This window comes from Myzus persicae, unplaced genomic scaffold (assembly GCF_001856785.1).
Source record: "Myzus persicae strain clone G006 unplaced genomic scaffold, MPER_G0061.0, whole genome shotgun sequence".
NCBI classification, from domain to species: Eukaryota; Metazoa; Arthropoda; class Insecta; order Hemiptera; family Aphididae; genus Myzus; species Myzus persicae.
The window spans coordinates 62,721-79,613 of record NW_019104189.1 but is presented as its reverse complement, the minus strand read 5'-3'; the positions used below and the strand labels follow the sequence as shown (position 1 = coordinate 79,613).

The 16,893-nt window shown below is 28.6% G+C and overlaps 1 protein-coding gene across 1 annotated transcript; it reads left to right on the top strand.

Annotated features, from left to right (window-relative positions):
• Positions 1 to 1,606: 1,606 nt before the first annotated feature.
• Positions 1,607 to 4,384, top strand: LOC111039786. The gene is made up of 3 exons (XM_022323418.1): positions 1,607 to 1,856; positions 2,157 to 4,064; positions 4,134 to 4,384. The coding sequence occupies exons 1-3, from the start codon at positions 1,607 to 1,609 to the stop codon at positions 4,382 to 4,384; spliced, it is 2,409 nt and encodes an 802-aa protein (XP_022179110.1).
• The last annotated feature ends 12,509 nt before the right edge of the window (positions 4,385 to 16,893 follow it).

Genomic DNA, 16,893 nt, shown 5'->3' with positions numbered 1-16,893 from the left:
AAATACTGTGTAAGTCTCAAACCCAAATATTGAATAATGTATGACAATAATACGATCTCACCGTATACGAATGACGTGAAGAGAAATAGAAATACTACAATGGTACTATTATTAAATATTTGCCCTGAGGCCCCCTGCCCCCCATGGAATATGCGTCGCGGTATGGCGAGGTCCCCGAGGCGCAACCATTCGCTGCAAGTCATAATACATGTAATGGGTAATCTAAAAAAAATTTCCGTCTTTAAATTGCTGAAAAAGTTTGTAAATTTAATGATTATTTTTTTTAATCTCTCCGTTGACCGAGGTCGAAGACCTGATCCATATAAAAATTTTCTGTTTTGAAGTAATGTGCCCACGGGCATTGAATGGCGCGCTCGTTTTTTGGGGCAGAAAAAAAATTTCTCTACAAATCGCAACAGAACATAATATTATTATAGTTGCATCCTTGAAGGTAATGTTGTCATATTTTGTTGACGTGCTACACAGGCAGCGAGTGAATTTCGACCGCAAAAACATTATACAACTATTACCGTTACATAATAATATTATTATTTAATATTTATTATACTGCTCGACGACAAAACTTATAAAGCTTCTGTAGATATTGAATTGAAATTTGTATCATAATATGCTATTTTTTGAATTATTTAAAAAAAAAGTCAAGTTGATAAGTGATAACAATTGTATAATATACGAACTATAATTTACTGCAGTGGAAAAGACATTTTTTTTAATAGTCATTTTGTGTCATTTGCATTTTTACCAGGGGCGGATAGGGCCACCGGGACACCGGGATTTTCCCGGTGGGCCGCTGCTTATATTGACGAAAATGGGCCGATGAAAAATATTTCTATTAAATTATTATACATGTACATTGTATATACATACATACAAATAAAAGTAAATAAATACTATAATACTGATATTTTTATTTAAATCTAGCATAAGTCTATAATTATCGTTGTATGACTGAGCTGTGGGGAAGTCCACTTTAATCTCACATCATCGCGCTAACCATCGCTAAATGGTGTTTATCTTGGAATTCGGGTTTCGGGTATTATTGTTATGCGTACTGCGTATTGACCCGCAACTGCAGCTGTCATTAGATAATATAAATATTAAATAATAATTATTATTATTAAACACAGGACGTTACAGTAAAATGTTTCCAACTAAGCATTAGGCCAATAGAGTATAGACACTATTTTCTACGTCATTCAGTTTTTGGCTTTCTGTTGTCACTGACCACTGTATCTAGAAAAATATATAACCACAACCTACCAGTTTATTTGGATTTTGGAGTTTAGACAAGTAGGTACATTTTCGTATTATAATTTACACTATAAGCTGGTACACATCATATTGTGCTTATTTATTATGTATTGTATGAAAAACTTTCTGGTTGGTAAGTGTATGTGAATTTTGAGAAATTAAGTAAAGTGATTGGAAACCGTATTACATAAATTATCCAATAAGTTCATAATCTATTTCCTACCAAACATAGAGTAAAGGTATAGGTAAGACCAATATATAGGTCAGTGTTTCATGTTTTTATGAAATATTTCAAAAATTAAACGCTATATATGATAATATATTCTAGATAACTATGCTTCAAAACAAATCAAAAAGAAAAGGGGGAGCAGAAAAGAACAGAGATAAAAAACGAAAAGAGTTATTAGAAGAGAGCAAAACATGTTTAAAATTGGATAGTATGTTTAAGAACGTCGAAAAAAGGGATAATGTAGTTTTAGTAAATCAATCCTTGGATACTGAAAAAGAGGATAATGCAATTTTACCAATTCAATCTTCGGTTACTGAAATTAACAGTTATAAATCTCGACCTGACGGTGAACTAAGTAATAATATCCCCAATAACAACATAATTAACTATGAAGAACATTATTTGGCTAAAGAAAATAAGAAACAAGATAATATTTTAGATGAAGACGAAATAAGAAAAAATAATTTTGACATTGATCTTAAACATGCAATAAATAAACCTGACGCCTTTGATTATTTTAAAAAGCCAACGTATCAAAATATTGAGGACTTCTTCGAATTTCATCCTTGTCAACCAAACGACAATATTCCCTTCAATCCACAAAAAGCTTATTATTCAGCAAATAATAAACGTATATGGTTATCTTATTCTACAGAATTAAAAAAATTATTTTGCACGATTTGTATTGCTTATGGCAAAAAAGGAGAGCAAAATACTTTTGTTGAGGGTTCTTCTGATTGGCAACATATTTATTTGAGAATTGGAGAGCACGAAAACTCCGCTCACCATAGAGATTGTGTCAATAGTCATTTTATGACAAAAGAAGGTAAAGACATTAAGAAAATGATTATTTACGGTTGCACAGATATCAGAGGGCAACAAATAGAGAGACGTAGAAATATTGTTGAAAGAATTGTTGATATTGTAAAACTCATTGGAAAATGTGGTTTGGCATATAGAGGAAAAAGAAACGAGGCAGCATACACATTAAATAATCCAAACATCGATCATGGTAACTTTTTAGAGATAATTTTATTTTTAAGTAAATATGACTCTCTTTTAAAATCATACCTTCATGAAATAATCGTTAAGAGTGAAAAGATCAAAGACAAAGGCAGTAAACAAGGTGGTGGATTAATAACATTTTTATCCAAAAATACTTTTAACAACATCTTAGAAGTATGTTCCGATCTTATAACTAAAACAATTGTGTCAGAAATAAAAAAAGCAAGAATGTATTCTATACAAATAGACACGACGCAGGATGTCAGTGTGTCAGATCAGTGTTCTATAATCATAAGATACGTAAATGATAAAGTGTATGAACGTATTATAGGATTTAAAAAATGCACAACAACAACTGGTCAAGCATTTGCTGATTTAGTGGTTCAAACATTGCAATCAAAAGGTATTTCACTAAATAATTGTATTGGGAATTCAACCGATGGGGCCAGCAATATGCAAGGACAATACTCAGGATTCGCTAAAAAGATGGAAGATTTAGCTCCTAATCAAGTGCATGTATGGTGTGTGGGACACATTCTAAATTTAGTATTACAAGATGTCACTAGTAGCGGACTTCATGCTGCAAACTTATTTGAACTACTCAATAGCACAGCTAGTTTCATCCGACGATCACATGTACGTATGGATCGTTGGAATGATATAGTTACTAAAATGAAACTCAATTTAATTGGAGAAACGAGATGGTGGGCGAAGGAAGTAGCACTCAAAAAAATTTTTGGACTATTCGGCACTAACAATTTTAATGGCATACTATTTAAAAACCTTATCAAAGTAATGAAAACAATTAAAGATTCGGTACAAAATGACTCGGAATCTAGAGCTAAAGCATCAGGATTCATAGAAAATTTCATAAAATATGAGACAATTTTAACAGCAATGGTGTTTCTCAAAATATTTAGTATTACAGGACCTTTATCTAAATATCTCCAGGGTAAGAACTGTGACATATTACAAGCATATAATATGATTAAAAAATCTGAAGTTCAATTACAGCAAGTAGAATTTTCTGAAATTCATGAAAAAACCAATATATTCATAGAACATATGAATGACGAACTTGATGAAATTGATATTGTTATTGAAAGTGAATTTCCAAATAAAAGACGTAGAGTTCCCAAAAAAATGTTTAATTATGAGGCTGATGATTCTTTCAAAAACATTTCAGCGATTGATGAATATAGAATAGGCACTTTTCAAACTATTATAGACACAATTAACAATAAAATAAAAGTTAGGTATGGAAGTTTATCTCGAGAAATTTGTGCAGATATTTCTTGTTTAGATCCAAAAAACTTTGATGATATAAAAAATGAGGGGCTTCCAGAAAATGCAATGAAAAAAATTAGTGAAAAATTGAATTTTATAAATCCAAATGTAACACAAGCTTCACTAAAAGAAGAGTTTCTTGATTTTATAAACAAATTTGACTCTTTAAAACAAAATATAAGTTTTAGTTATGTAAATGAGAATGAAGATATAGATGACTTAGATGACTTTAATTTAGACGAAAAAGAATATTCAATAAGTGAAAATGCCTGTAACAAGTGTTCGAATTGTATTCATTGCTGTTATATAATTTTGTTGAGATATTCTTTGTATTGTTCAGCCTATTCTTCATTATTCTTAGCTTATAAGTATATACTAACTTTGTCTATATCACAAGTTTCTTGCGAACGATCATTTTCTAAGCTCAAATACATCAAAAACAGGTTGCGTAGTACACTATCATCTTCACACCTGGAACAACTTATGATTATATCCACAGAAAAAGATATATTAAACCAACTCGAAAATAACACAATTATTGACAAATTTGCATCTCAAAATAAACTACTCAAGACATTATTAATCTTATAATATATTATATTTATCATATAATAATAAAATTAATATTAATATTATATTAAATACTTATTTATTTACATTATTCATTAAAAGTTTAAAAATATTATACATGCCTACTTGTATTTATTGATAAATGTTTACATGTTTAAAGAGTTAGTTACTTTTTTTTTCACCAGCACAACCAGAATAATATAAGTGAATTTGTCAAGTTACCTTGTACAGCTATACATTTATAGTTAGTGCTATAAGTTTTATAAAATAATCTAATATAATATAGTATAAAAGTGGTATGGTAAAATAATATAATATTACCACTTTAATATACAGTGATGTAGTAAAATAACAAAAAATGTAGTAGTAACTTTTAATAGCGTAATATTAAATTCATGTTATTCCTACCAAAAAATGGGGGGGTTGCTGGGTTGGTTCCCTCAAAGTTGAGTAAATTATTTTGTTAAATCTTGGATATGATCACGTGGGCCGCTAAATTCTATTTCTCCCGGGCCGGTCAGATCATGCCTATCCGCCCCTGATTTTTACGATTATTATGTTTAATGTCGCCCTCTTTAAAAATTTCAACGGAATTGCACTCGTTCCGCACTTCCACGCCATTATGGTGGCATTGGCGACGACGACGACGACGACGACGAGGGTTGTTTTACTCTATTATTATTAACGAGAAAATTTAAAAGTTAATAGTTTCTCTTTTGTCCTTGAAACAACTTCGTATAGGTAGTAGGTCTTAAAATAAATTTGAAATGTACGCATATAAGATTAAAAATAATTATTCTTCATTTCACCAACCATTGTCTCTACTCTCTAAGGTGAAAAATGCTGAATAAATGCTTCAGTAAAATTGCAAATATATAAATGCACTCATTTAAATTAAATTGTACGCTCATATTTTACATTTATAATTGTCGTAACTGGCCCTCGACCTGGACGCACATGCTAAATATAATAATATATATATTGTAATAAATGATGTCATGACTCATGACAGACTGACGTGTACAATATAGTACCTGAAGGTTTTAACTTTTAACTAGAATATAATATTATACCACACAAAAACACTGTACAATAATTTGTAATTGCATCTATTATTTTTTTTTTTTTGTATAATGGTGCTTCGAAAAACCTACTAAACACTAGCATAGCGTCCAAGCCCGGTCGATTATATTATTTACGTGGGCTGACCATTTAAATAGTATCATGCTATAATAAAGCAATATTGTATAGTCCGTCAATAAAATAAAAAAGAACCGTGTCAAAAGTATAATAATATTATTAAAAATGCAAATAAAAATGTATGTTTTCAATGAAATGTAATATATGCAAACAGGGCACCGGATTTAATCAAGTTAGTTTGATGCTCAATGTTGTTTGAAGTTCATATATATTATTAATAGTATTGAATATAATACTCGACGTATAACTACAAGTTCGTTCATAAATTTAATTACGCTACTTTCACGTATGGAATAATAAATCAGGTCTATAATATAATAATATTAGTAATATTTATTATTTGAATTATTATTTATTACCCAATGCGTACGTTTAGGTAATAACAATGTTATATAATAAATCCATGTGCATAATATTATTATGTTAAATCCATAGTAAATAGCTGGTTTAAATAATAAACCGTAGTATAAATCCGAGCACGATGCTCGCAAATAATGTACATACACTTAGAACTATTTGTCATTTAAATTTCAATGATAATAATGCGTCAATATTATTACGTGTATAATATTATATGATATTTTATTTGGGCTTAAATAAACATACCAAATAATACAGTTATTATTTATTTTTTATTCTTCTCATACGATAAAATGCTTAATTATCCTCGACGACCAACTATTAGGCAGTGTACGCTTCCGACTTTTCTTTACAATATAGAGATGTTTTTTTTTTTAATGCATTTCAATCGTAAAACGATGTTTATGCGGCGTCGTAAACAGGCTACTAAAAGTACACCAGTATCATAATCTAAAAAATTACTAAAAAGTAAAAAATAAAAATACATGTACGAGTAGTTAATGCATGTAGTGTTCTACAAAAAAATAGAGCTTTATTTTATTATAATTATAATTTATCTAGATTGGGACATTCGCATTAATAATAAAATAAAATGAAAAATACATCGGTAACAAATGACCGAAGAAATATAAAAAAATATATGTTTAACTCGTATTAAACTTGTACTCATTAAAAATATAGAGTTATTACTCTTAAACTTTTTAATATAGGTATTCCATATTGTTAAAATAATATTATAAGTTAGGATACTATTATTATTAACACAGTTTGATTGATGAATGCAACTGGATTATTACTATGACAGTATTATAATGATTCTTTTCATATTTTAAAAACTGTAATATAATTTATTTACTCATGTGACGCTCAGAATAATTCAAAAGGAAAAATATATTGTCTTAAGTATACGTAAACTAGAGTAGCACCTATACAGTAGTTTAAAATAATACTATTTCAAATTAATTTTTATAGTTGGCGCGTTTCGAAATTAATTATTTCAAAGATTTCAAAATTAAAGTGCAGATTATTGTGTGTATTGTTATCATAATTTCAAAAAAAAAACAACAAATAAATGGAAATTACTAAAATATGATTCATTAAAGTATATTATTCAGTGTCACCAATAAGGAGTGATCTATAAATTTCCATTTTCAGGGGCAAGGTATGGGTTATAAAAATACATTTAAGCATAGAAAAACCTTTAGTGCCTAGTGTGTAGTATTTCACGGAGTACGATATCAAATATTTTCGGCGTTCATGCCAGTTGGCGTGTTTCTAACAATCTTCATAATACATTTTGTACTATAATTATGTCTGCAATTTCGCATGGATTCTGCGTTGTTTATTTATTTACAAATGATTGGAATGTCTGGGGATCGTCGTTTAATTGTCGCACGATTTAGTTCATAGATAACTAATGTGCATTATATTTTAGAATAAAACGATTTGTTGTCTGACTGTCTGAACGATATTTTAAGAAGACCCGCCGCGACGGTATACTATTATTTTGCGGTTGTACGTGAAAAAAATAATAAATTGTATAGTTATATCGCGTGGATAGTATATACATGTGTATACACGCAACTTTGTATGGTATTTTTTTATTAGTGTGGGTCGTCTATATTACTGTAGTAATGCTCACAATAATATATAAATCTTTGGTTTTCTAAAAGTAATGATATATACTAATAATGATAAATTTAAAAACATTATTGTACCACAAATAATTATTAACAATAAATTATCAGTCTATGGGATAACGTACATATTATATTTAAGTATCACAATAAACAACAGACATTATTATTGCCATCGAAGTGCAGGTCATTCGATTTTGGTTTAATATTCTGCAATGGGTCATATGGAAAATAATAACGAAAACGGACAGATGTTGAAATATACTATACAACTTATATTCTGATGTAACTTTGTTGTATTATTATTATTATTATTTTTATAGAGCTTTTAAATTAATTATAGTATTTGTTTGAATATATATTAGCATCATTCAACAGCCACGCTTAGATACCTACAAAGTATAATATTTAATTATTTCACGGAATACCTACACGCATCTACTCGTTTAGTATTACAATTTACAACCCTGCAATCGCCCTGTCATTTGACCCGAGAATTCGAAAACCGTTTTTTTTAAACGACGTAATAAAACTGACTTTGATTACTATAGTTTATTTATTTATAATAATCGCATAATGAATCCCTACGATGAAACAGAATTTTTATGCCGATAGTATTTTTAACGATACACTAGCCAAGAGAGAAATAATCATATATAAGGTATATGTTACGGTAAACTATCCTTTCGAATTGGTCGATACTAATTAAAACGTGCAAAAACCTTACAATTTGTAAATAAATAAATAAATATATTTAACATCAAATGCACACGACATGTTATGTCTTATGTACCTACTGATTTTTATTTATAACGTCAACAGTTATGATATTACATTTATTTATTAAAAAAATAAATAAAATTGAGAATCTCCTCATCTGAGAAGTAATGCTAAATAATTCTTAAAAATAAAAATAGAATACCTAATTTAAAAAATCAAGGTCCAGCTCACATATCAATCAATGAAAATTGTCTGGCAAATTGGGTTTGAGTTTACGTATACTAGTTATGTCAATTACCCGTTTCCGCCAAAATTTAAAATTACTATTTCCGCCATCCTTCGTTTTAGCCAATTTTAAAAATGGTTTATTCCCATTTTGCCAATCTACCTCTAAGGTAAAATTATTATACTTAGTCACCAATCATATTTTTGATGAAAAAGAAAAAAAAGTGTAATTTTCATTATATTAACGAAGTTGTATAAAATCTTTAAGATTCACTCTCACATATATATATATTATATAACTTAAATATGAAATTTTCGTATAATCATATCAATCGATCTAAGATTGAAACTACAGTACAGACAAAAACATTTCGTATGTCGTAAAACCCTTATCGATCACAAATTATTTTATAAGTACATCAAATTCATGGTATGGTATTGATAAATATATACAAATATATATTTATTTATATCATACAATATAGCTTCCTATATTGATCGTATGATATGAAACATTAAGATAAAAATATCATTTCCTGTAGGTATTGTATAATATTATAGTGTTTAATACTTACAAAGTACTTACTACGACATAAATGTATTTGTAAATTCGACGTTTAACAACCAGACAGTCAGTACTATGGAGTTCGTAGAAAGTATAAATGGTAGAAAGATATTGGTTTTGGATAATTTTAAACATAATTTTACAAAAGGATGTTTTTGCAAGTGTTTACCCCCCCCCCCCCCCAAAAAAAAAAAAATACACGTATGACAGAAATGTATGTCAACCTACCAATAATTGTGTGAATCGATCAACATTAAACGCATTTTGTAAATTCAAATACTAATTTTTATTAAACACGTATTCATAAGTATATGAAAATTCAAAATTTCTTCTGAAATGAAATTTAATGTTATGATAAATTTACTATATCAGGTAGATTGGTGGAAACAGGAATCAAACTTTTTTTATTAAATTGGCGAAAATTGGCGATATAGGAAACAGTCATATCAAATTTTGGCGAAAACCGTTCATTTATATTAACTAAAAAAGTGGAGCAAAGCTTACACTTGACTTTTTTATTACTCGACATTGCTGGGTCGAATTTACAACCAGACTTTTGGATAATATAAATTATTATATTTTCTGCTTCCACTTCTCGGGCTCCCACTCCTAACTACACTCCTTCGCATCATAGTTGTTTTTGAATGAAAAATAATTTATTTTAATATTATACATTTCAGTCAATGGTATTATATTGACGTAGGTAAAATCTCGTAGAACGTGGAAAAAATATTTTCGGTTATTTTTTTTCATCGCAATAATAGTTGCTTATTAACTTTAAAACAGTTTTCCATACTAAGAATAATACAATTGTATAACTATAGTATAGGTGAATATTGATCATATTAAAAGAAAAAAGAAGCCACAGATACATCGTAGGACCAATAATACGGTTTCTACCAAACTGTGTTTCGTCCTTTTACAGGAACGACCTATTGAAACTTTTATGCAAGTTTTACTTTTATTAGCCCGTTATTATATAATCACATAAATGCCATATTGTAGAAATAAATGTATTGTGAAATAAAAACAATTAAATGAAAAAGTATCACATAAAAGTTGTATAATATCGAATATCAATCAATTTAGTCTATTGTATTATTTTCGATTGGTAAGTTGGGGTGAATACTCTGAATAAGCAGCAATTACAATCACAAAAATTCTTGAAATAAAGCTTCGAAATATTGCATTTTAATAAATCAGCAAAACTCGCACTGTGGCAGTGGCATAGGTATAGGTTGGAGGGGTGTTTAGACACCCCTCATAACTAAAAAAAAAAAGGTCACGGTTATTGTATAAATAATATTAAATTTAAATGCATTGAAGTTGAAGATGAAAGGAATATACAGTTTTTGTAATTCCAATAGAAATTAATTTCCAAACTTTACAAGTTTATATTATTACTTACTTATTAATAATAAAATAACAATATTGTTGGCATCATCCCATATTGCATTTGGTCGAGTGTTGATGTTCTATTAATAAAAAAAATATACACCTATATACCACATTCAACATGGGTGACTATTAATTTCTCCGATTATACCTTTTATGTATTTAAGTTCCCCTGGTACGGTTTTATACCCGAAAAAAAATTTAAATTTCACCGGTGACCACCACCAGTGGTTCACCTAACCATCCGATTTAAGTACCTTAATACGAGCAACAGTACATAAAGCTCCACGACCCTTTAGTCTAGGCTTTTAGAGTCTAGTCTCTAGAAATATGTATTTTTGTTGAATCTTTTAATCAAGACTTCAAGAGTTCATAGTGTTTTCATAAAAATTAGTAATTATTTTCAAATATTGACATCACTATGCATGCAAATATTGGTAAATTATACCAAAACTATAAAAAATTCATCCATGCAGTCAATTAATCGTGAAATACAAATTAACCGAAGTAGTCCTTAGTTCATTATAAAAGAAAAAAGAGAGGGCAGATTTTAAAAGGGGGAGAAGAAGGTAACCACTTTGCTGTACATTGGGAGTGAAACTCGTCATTAAGTAGGGTACTATAATGGATGTGTTAAATTTGAATTACATGATAAATCATTGTAGACGGAAAACCATTCTGTTGGTCAATTATCATATAAATTTACTATAGTTGCTTATTTATTTTAGCATTAGGTATAAACTGTAGATAGGCAATAACATAAAATTAATCTAAACTTTTTTTAAATGCCAACTTGTATAATGCGTATAAAATATAAAAATACAATATGTAAAAGTTTCGAATTCCCAAGAAAAATATTTTTGTATTGCAACAAAATTTTTATTCACTTAACCGTTAGCCAACTTTTTAATCATGATTCCCAAGCTGTTTAAAGAAATTTAATTAGATAAATACAATTGTTTACACTGTATGATTCTATTTTTTCAATAAACACATATCATGTTATGTAAATTAGTGTAATTTATAATGCATGGTAAATGCATTATGTTTAAAATAAATGTTTTAAAAGGTTTCTTACGTCTATAAAAAAATAATAAGATACATTTTAACGATTCTAATTAGTTGATATGGCGTAACTCTTTGTTTTAGAATAGAACAATTTACGAAAAAAGGAATATTTTCTTCCATGTCGGTTGTTACTCAATTTAAAGAATTTTCGGTTCGGAAACACTTTTACATGATCCTTGATTAAATATTTTGATGAAGAAAACAACCACTTGGGAATAAATGAAATATAGTTACACATAATTAATCATTACTATGATGTTAGAACTTAACAGTTGATGTCTATCAAAAAGACTTTTTAATATGTTACCATTTTAAAAATACAAAACAAAAAAGTCAAAATCAGTTTTAGGATTTAAAACTACAGAACAAAAAGTAATTTCTTACTTGGAAGGGTTACAGAGGGTTAGAAGCGTACTTTCGAAGAGTAGAAGGGGGGGGGGGTGTCCAGCCAAGTGGTAAAGCATTATTGTTGGCCAAATATATGTGAACTAAGGGTTGCTTAGACCTCTAGAAATATTAACACAATAACACCTATCCCCTTTAATTACACTTTTTCTATAGATAAAGTTGAATTACATTATTATAATATACTTTCATAGATCTCAGAACAAAAAATTTGTGTCCTGAACTATTTGATTTTAAGTAATACTGGGTTTCTTATATTATGTAACATGATTGTAAATACATCGATTTTATAAATTATTTATTTATATCAATAAGATATAATAAATAAGTTACTGAATAAAATACACCCACGACTGTGATGTACTTAAAATGCCTATTTAGAACGCCGTTTTTATCATAACATTTTTGAGTTAGTACATCATAATCATAAAACACATTATTACTAGACATACATATTTTGTATATTTTCCTATTTTTAACTTTATAATTGTTAAAATTGTATTTTATTTTAGATTACGACATACATTTTTAACTTCATATTTCAACGTAAAATATTTTTTGAGCATTTTCAATTTTGATATATAAGTCAAATATATATAAATGTATATATAAAACAAGTAAAATAAGTACCAAGTCAATTGATAATAACTTAAAAGAGAAGTACCTCTTTTTGCGGCTGTGCAACAATAGCTACTATAGTGTTCAATATGAAGGAATAGTATAGGATAGTAAAAATAAAAAAGAATACACAATCACGTGTGCTGTCAGGATATGAGAAGGTTTTGAGGGGTACCTACCCATTAACCGATGATAAACGTTTAGTGTTTACCCCTGAAAACTCAAATGTCATAACCGTCACATGTGAGTATGTCGACTTGTCACAGTGACCATTGGCCATCATTGATTGTAAATCGGCTCTCGCGACTAGTGCAGGTCCAACGTGTCGTCTTTACCACCAACTAAACCACACAGTAGATCAGGCATTACCAAATGGCGGCCCGCGGGCCACATCCGGCCTGTGGATGAATGGTAACCGGCCCGCAGACAAGGAGAAAAGAAGCCGATAATATCTTATCTTTGTACATTAGTTTTGGCCAATCGGCACATTACAATAAATATTATGTACATACTTTGCATTTTTATGGCCCTCGAGAATTTTCCGAATCCTTAATGTGGCCCACGGAAAGTATTAATTGGTGACCCCTGCAGGAGACTGTTTAATTCTTGGAAAAAAGTCGACGACGTCACCACGAAGGACCGTGCTGGCTGAACGATCCACAGACAGGCAGTCGACTGTGGACATATAAATTGCGATGCAGTCAAATGAAGGCCAATTCCATCTGAGTGTAACAAATTGTGCGTGACACAATATGTCAGAACAAAATTTATAACGGTTATGTCCATAAAACCAAAGTATTTAAAATAAATTTTTCTGTAGAGTAGTATACCTAATCTTGGTGTTATATTGTTAATTAAATCATACTTAAAAACAAAATAAAAGTCGTTTTAGAAATTATTAATATGATCATTTTTAATAAGAACGTTTAATAACAATATTGTGATGCAAAATTAAGTTATAAAAACGATGATAATACTGTCGAACGAATCCATAATAGTGAAAATATTTTTAATCATCAACACAGGATACTCCTTGAACGGTACACTCAGTATCTATTCGAAAATAAGGTCAAATTAAGCGTATATTTAAAAAATCAGAATTTTAATAAATTCATTGTTAAGTGAAAAAATGGGGGTAGAGCATAATTTGGTAAATAACTTTGTATAATAAGATAGAGGATATCACAATGGTGTGTCTGTTCCAGAAGAATGTAATTTCCGAAGTAACCCATCTGGTTATCATAAAAATATATTAAAACAAGATAAAAAAAGAACAGTTTATTAATACACAGCACAGTGCCTTTGATAAATTCCTTAGTAAAACATCTGTATTCAGAAAAAGCGGGTAAGTGGATGTCACTACAGCTCTGCTGTACATTAAGTGTCAAAAAGGTCGCTGTAATGGATGGTATTAAATTTGAATTTAATGATATAATATCATTGTATACGAAAAACGACTCTGAGCGAAGACGGTATGTCATTCTAGGATATTTTACTTTGTTATTACTGTTATTATTAATACGGTAGCCTGTAAGTTGAATTGATTATTATTATATTATATATTATTTATAATATTATTCTTAAATTATCAGTGATGCTGGAAAAATATTATATACACTTATGTAAAATTGGGTTGTTTTGGAACCAAATTACAACAAAATGACAAAAATGGCTATTCATGGTGTTAATATTTAATTTCGTCTAAATTTGAACATAAAATAACTATAAAAAAAACCTGTGTTTATTTTTATTTTTAGATTTTTTTGGTTACAAAATTAACTACTTACGAAGAGCCTTGTTTTAAATTTTCAACCAATAGATGTACAAGTTGAACATTTAATACATTTTTAACTACAAAATCATTTTTCAATTTGAGAAATTTTGTAATTTTCCAACTGATACTTTAACGATATATCAAGAGCCTTATATTAAACTTTCAAGATTTTTGAACCAACAAATACAATTTTATTGACATTTATAGAAAAAAAAAACAAAACATTTTAAATTTGATTAATGTTGTCAAAATATGAACTTTAAATGATTATCAAAAAAAATCGTGGTTGTGAATTTGTAATATTTTTCAATATGTCAAGGATTTTGTATTAAATTATCATGCTTTTTGACATAATCAATAAAATGTTATAGACATTTAAAGAAAAAAAACTAAAAAAAATGACAGTTGAAATTGTCGGTAAACAGCTTAAAATGAGTAGAAATATTTTTAAAATGTTATCAATTAAATTAATTTAACACAATAAACATATGGTGTAAATTTCAAGTATGTACAGTTATTCGCTTTCGAATCACAACAAAATAAGAAAATCGCTACATGAGAAATCTAGTGAATATATCCAATGTTGTAAAAATTCCAACTTTAAGAGCTCATAAATATTTGACTTTCCGGTTGAGTTTTTTTTTTTGTTAAAGGTAGACAATTTATAAGGAATTTTGTTTACATTTTCAAATGATAGACATAAAAAGAAACATTTTTATGAATTTCTAACTTTAAAATAATTTGTTAATCTTCGTGATTTTTACATATTTGTCGAAGTTTGAAATTCAGACACTCACAATAATTTATTGTGGACTTACGCTCATTTTTTTTTTTGATTTCTACTAACAACAACTTTCTAGGAATCTTGAATTACATTTTAATTGTTATTAAGTTTTTTGATAGAGCTAACATTTTTTTATAGATATAAATCGAAAATTTCATAATATGCCTTTTAATAAGCTCAACACGAGTCAGAATATTTTGAAAATTTTATGGTAATAGAAAATTCTAACACAAACATGTACTGAGAATTTCATAAGTCTATGGTCATTTTTTTATAGTTACGCTAAAATCCAAAATCGATTTTTTCAAAACCTGATTTTGCTTAAAAATTACAGTAGTTGTTTCTTAATTTAATATATATAATCATGTTTGAAAACTATTGGAAATTTTAAATTTTGACTTCCGAATGTACTAACTATACTCACTTTCCAACCAGAAAAGTTGCTCTTGAAGAAAATCGAAGCACTTTTACTGCCCCATACCCGTGATGTCAAACATAAAAAAAACCACATCATCGTAAAATCAAAACATTCATCACTCCACTCAGAATTTAAAAAGAATAAAAATAATTACTGGTAAATAGAAACAATAGTTGTTTTTTAAGAAATTATATTTGTTTATGTTTGTTTAAAACTACGCCAGGTTGCATAGAAAGTGAATTAATTTAATAGTTCAATACAATTGATAACTAATCATGGTCCTAAGTGAGTAATAAGGGATTATTCGCTCACTATTGATTCAATAAATGAATGTTTAGTGATTGTTCATGTAACCTAGCATAAGTCAGGTTTTAAAACATTATGTTTGAAGTATTTGTCTCCCTAGTTAAATGTATATTCCTCATTCTATTAATTAAAAATAATATTTAAACCTACGATTGACACAATTAAATGTGGTTTAAAAATATTGTCATTAAATCTTGCATGAACCAATAAGCAAAATTCAAATCTGCTTAGAATAAGGGAAACATACATTTTTGTTTTAAATACGTGAGGATATTATTACACCTACCTATTATTATGTTTTTTGGATAAGAAAATACCTAAGTACAATCATATAATTCCTTCTCCGGTCCTCGATACCATAGAAAAAAAAAAAAAAAAATCATATAATTGTACTTTGTAGCATACCTATTTGTATCCGGGGACTCTCCATTTTTAACGCTGGTGTTGTCTGCGCTACTTCCCTCCACTAATTAAAATTTTAAACTAAAGCTTAAAAATTTAATTTTGAAAAAATCAACCTGTGTATTATATGCTGACATCGATTGTAAATAATTAAAATTAGAGGGTATGTATATCTCCTAGAGCGTGAAAGACGGTGGAACTGACGCTCGGAGTCTGAAAATTTGATTTCGGTAAAAGAGTATAAAGCGTATATTAATGAAGAGTGACGTCGGAGTTATTGTATAGTTCCCATCGTGTCCTTCCGCTGTGATGAATATGATATATTATATTTGAACTTCGCTGAAAGCGTTTTACTTACATGACCTGGGACTTATACGCATTTCTAAAATTTAATAATCTCAACATGAAAATTATACGGTAATTCTCTAGAACCCAAGGAATAAACAACGCTTAGCGTTTAATCGACTTAAAGTATACACAAATAAAATGGGACTATAGTCGGATTAGGAACAACTCAACAACAATGAAATAAACGTGTTTTGATTTGTACAAGGTAATTTTAATTTTCTTAATAGATAATATACAATGTAACTTAAGCAATAATTCAAAGAATAACATCTAAAATCACTAACACAATAATATGTATTTATTAT

What these genes read in the sequence shown, in the direction of transcription:
- LOC111039786 (XM_022323418.1), top strand. Translation starts at nt 1,607, where the DNA reads ATGCTTCAAAACAAATCAAAAAGAAAAGGGGGAGCAGAAAAGAACAGA. An exon ending in TCGACCTGACGGTGAACTAA is followed by an intron (nt 1,857 to 2,156) that starts GTAATAATATCC and finishes CTTATTCTACAG; the next exon opens with AATTAAAAAAATTATTTTGC. An exon ending in TTCAATAAGTGAAAATGCCT is followed by an intron (nt 4,065 to 4,133) that starts GTAACAAGTGTT and finishes TGTATTGTTCAG; the next exon opens with CCTATTCTTCATTATTCTTA.